Source organism: Crocuta crocuta, unplaced genomic scaffold (genome assembly GCF_008692635.1).
Source record: "Crocuta crocuta isolate KB4526 unplaced genomic scaffold, BGI_CrCroc_1.0 scaffold193, whole genome shotgun sequence".
NCBI lineage: Eukaryota > Metazoa > Chordata > Mammalia > Carnivora > Hyaenidae > Crocuta > Crocuta crocuta.
The window spans coordinates 1,486,891-1,488,817 of NW_027529624.1; the positions used below are offsets into that span (position 1 = coordinate 1,486,891).

General features: G+C 45.6%; 1 protein-coding gene across 1 annotated transcript in view; it reads right to left on the reverse strand.

Moving 5' to 3' along the window:
• NUAK1 (NUAK family kinase 1) overlaps nt 1–1,893 on the reverse strand; it is a 72,408-nt gene extending 70,515 nt beyond the window's left edge. Inside the window, exons 1-2 of the mRNA XM_077761962.1 lie at nt 1,856–1,893; nt 1,094–1,150 (exon numbers count right to left, since the gene is read on the reverse strand). Coding sequence (XP_077618088.1) covers nt 1,094–1,150; nt 1,856–1,893 — 95 coding nt within the window. The remainder of the gene's footprint in view (nt 1–1,093; nt 1,151–1,855) is intronic.
• Nucleotides 1,894–1,927: the final 34 nt, after the last annotated feature.

Below are 1,927 nucleotides of genomic sequence, written 5' to 3' on the forward strand. Positions count from 1 at the left end.
CCATCCTGAAATTATATTCTGCTTATATATCATCTCTAGACATTGTGCACGTAAATTAAAGAGTCAGAGTGAGCCAAGTATGGGTTGATCCCCGATGGATAGGCTGTGTGACCTTGGTCAAATGACTTAACCTCTCAGCTTCTGTTTCTTCTTTTTAAAATATGGATTTGCAGATCTGTTTTACAGATAAACAGACTGAGTACTGGTGATGAAAACTGTTCACCAAACATTTCCTGGTTCTTCCCCACCCCACCCCCCATTCCCAATGGATGTGGTAGGAATCCACTATCCTATATGACCCGCTTGGGCCATTGGAATGAGAGCAGAAGTGATCAGCATTGCTTTCAGGTAGAAACTTTTAAGGGCCAATGGGCAAATCCGCATGCCTTGAGAATCTCAAAAGCGCAGTCTTGGCAATCTTATGGGGACAACCATGGAAATGCGGAGACAGAGCCACCCAAGGCCAGTATGGGTCTCTGTAAAGATGACACAGAGGCCCAGCTAACCTGCATTAGAGAAGTAGTGTGAGGGGCACCTGGGTGGCAACTTCAGCTCAGGTCATGATCTCCCTGTTCATGAGTTCGAGCCCCTGTCTGGCTCTGTGCTGACAGCTCAGAGTTTGGAGCCTGCTTCAGATTCTGTGTGTGTGTGTCTCTCTCTCTGCCCCTCCTCTGCCTGTGAGCAATCTCTCTCTCTCTCTCTCTCTCCTCTCTCTCTTTCTCTCTCTCTCAGTCACTCCTCTCATACACACAATAAATAAATAAATAAATAAACAAAAAACATTAAAAAAAGAAAAGTAATGTGAGCAAATATTAAACTTGGGCTGTGTTAAACCAGTGGGATCTGGGGTTTACTATAACAGTGTAATGCAGCATTCTGGCTAATAGTGCTGCTTCCGAATGCTTGCGACTTAATCAGTATTTGTGGAATGAATAGCACCTAACATATTCTGATACTATTTTATGATAGTAAACCGTCCTCTCTGAGGTGGTTGTTACATTCCCTATTTTCAATTAAGGCCACAATTTCAGAAAAATGAGTTTGCCTGAGATCGCACAGGTCATACGTAGCAACGCCAGGATTTAAAGCCTACCTGTGCAGGTCCAAAAGCTCATGCTCTTCCCCTTCTACATACGCTGTGCTACCTCCCCTTAAACGGAAAGGGTGGAAACACCAGGTTCCAATGCCTGACACACTGTCATGCCCAAGCACCGGGAGTTCCTCTCCAGACCAAATTCCTACAGCATTTATAATTTGAGCCACACTTCAGCACAATGTTATCACACATTGTGCTCAAGTGTTTTCACATAGATAAAGCATTTCCTCCAACAAGATCCCAGGCTGCCTGATTAAGAGCTTGAGTTCTAGAGTCAGACTGCCTGGGTTCAAATCCCTGTTCTGCCACCAGCCATTGATGATCTTGGACAATTCTTTTCCCTCTCTATGCCTCCACTCTCTCACCTTCAAAAGGGTGGTGGCTCCCATCGACTCATCTTGCAGTGTCCTCCAGGCCTGAGTGTATGGACGGACAAGAGGCTACTGACAGTTAGGAGAAGGCCACGGCAGCTTGTGACACTGGCTGTGATGTTTGCGGGATGGGCAGGTGGAAGTCAGAGGGGGGGGACTCCCTTTCCCTATGAAACTCATAAACGGTGAGCTGCGGAGATGAGCACTACCACCACCAGACTTTGTATAGGCAGACACCGTAATTCCTAGTGATTTACAGCACATTTGATTGTCCTCTGAAGAAAACCCGTTATATTTAAGGAATTCAGTGCATTGTAGAATTATTGACTTTAATTACAGCTACATTTCCAGATATCTTCCCTTTTCCCTAGGCAATTCAATACTTCACCTGGCACATACCACAAAGTTCTGATTTAGCAAGTGCATTTCGCCACCTGTTTTGGTGGAGGGGGGGGGGGGG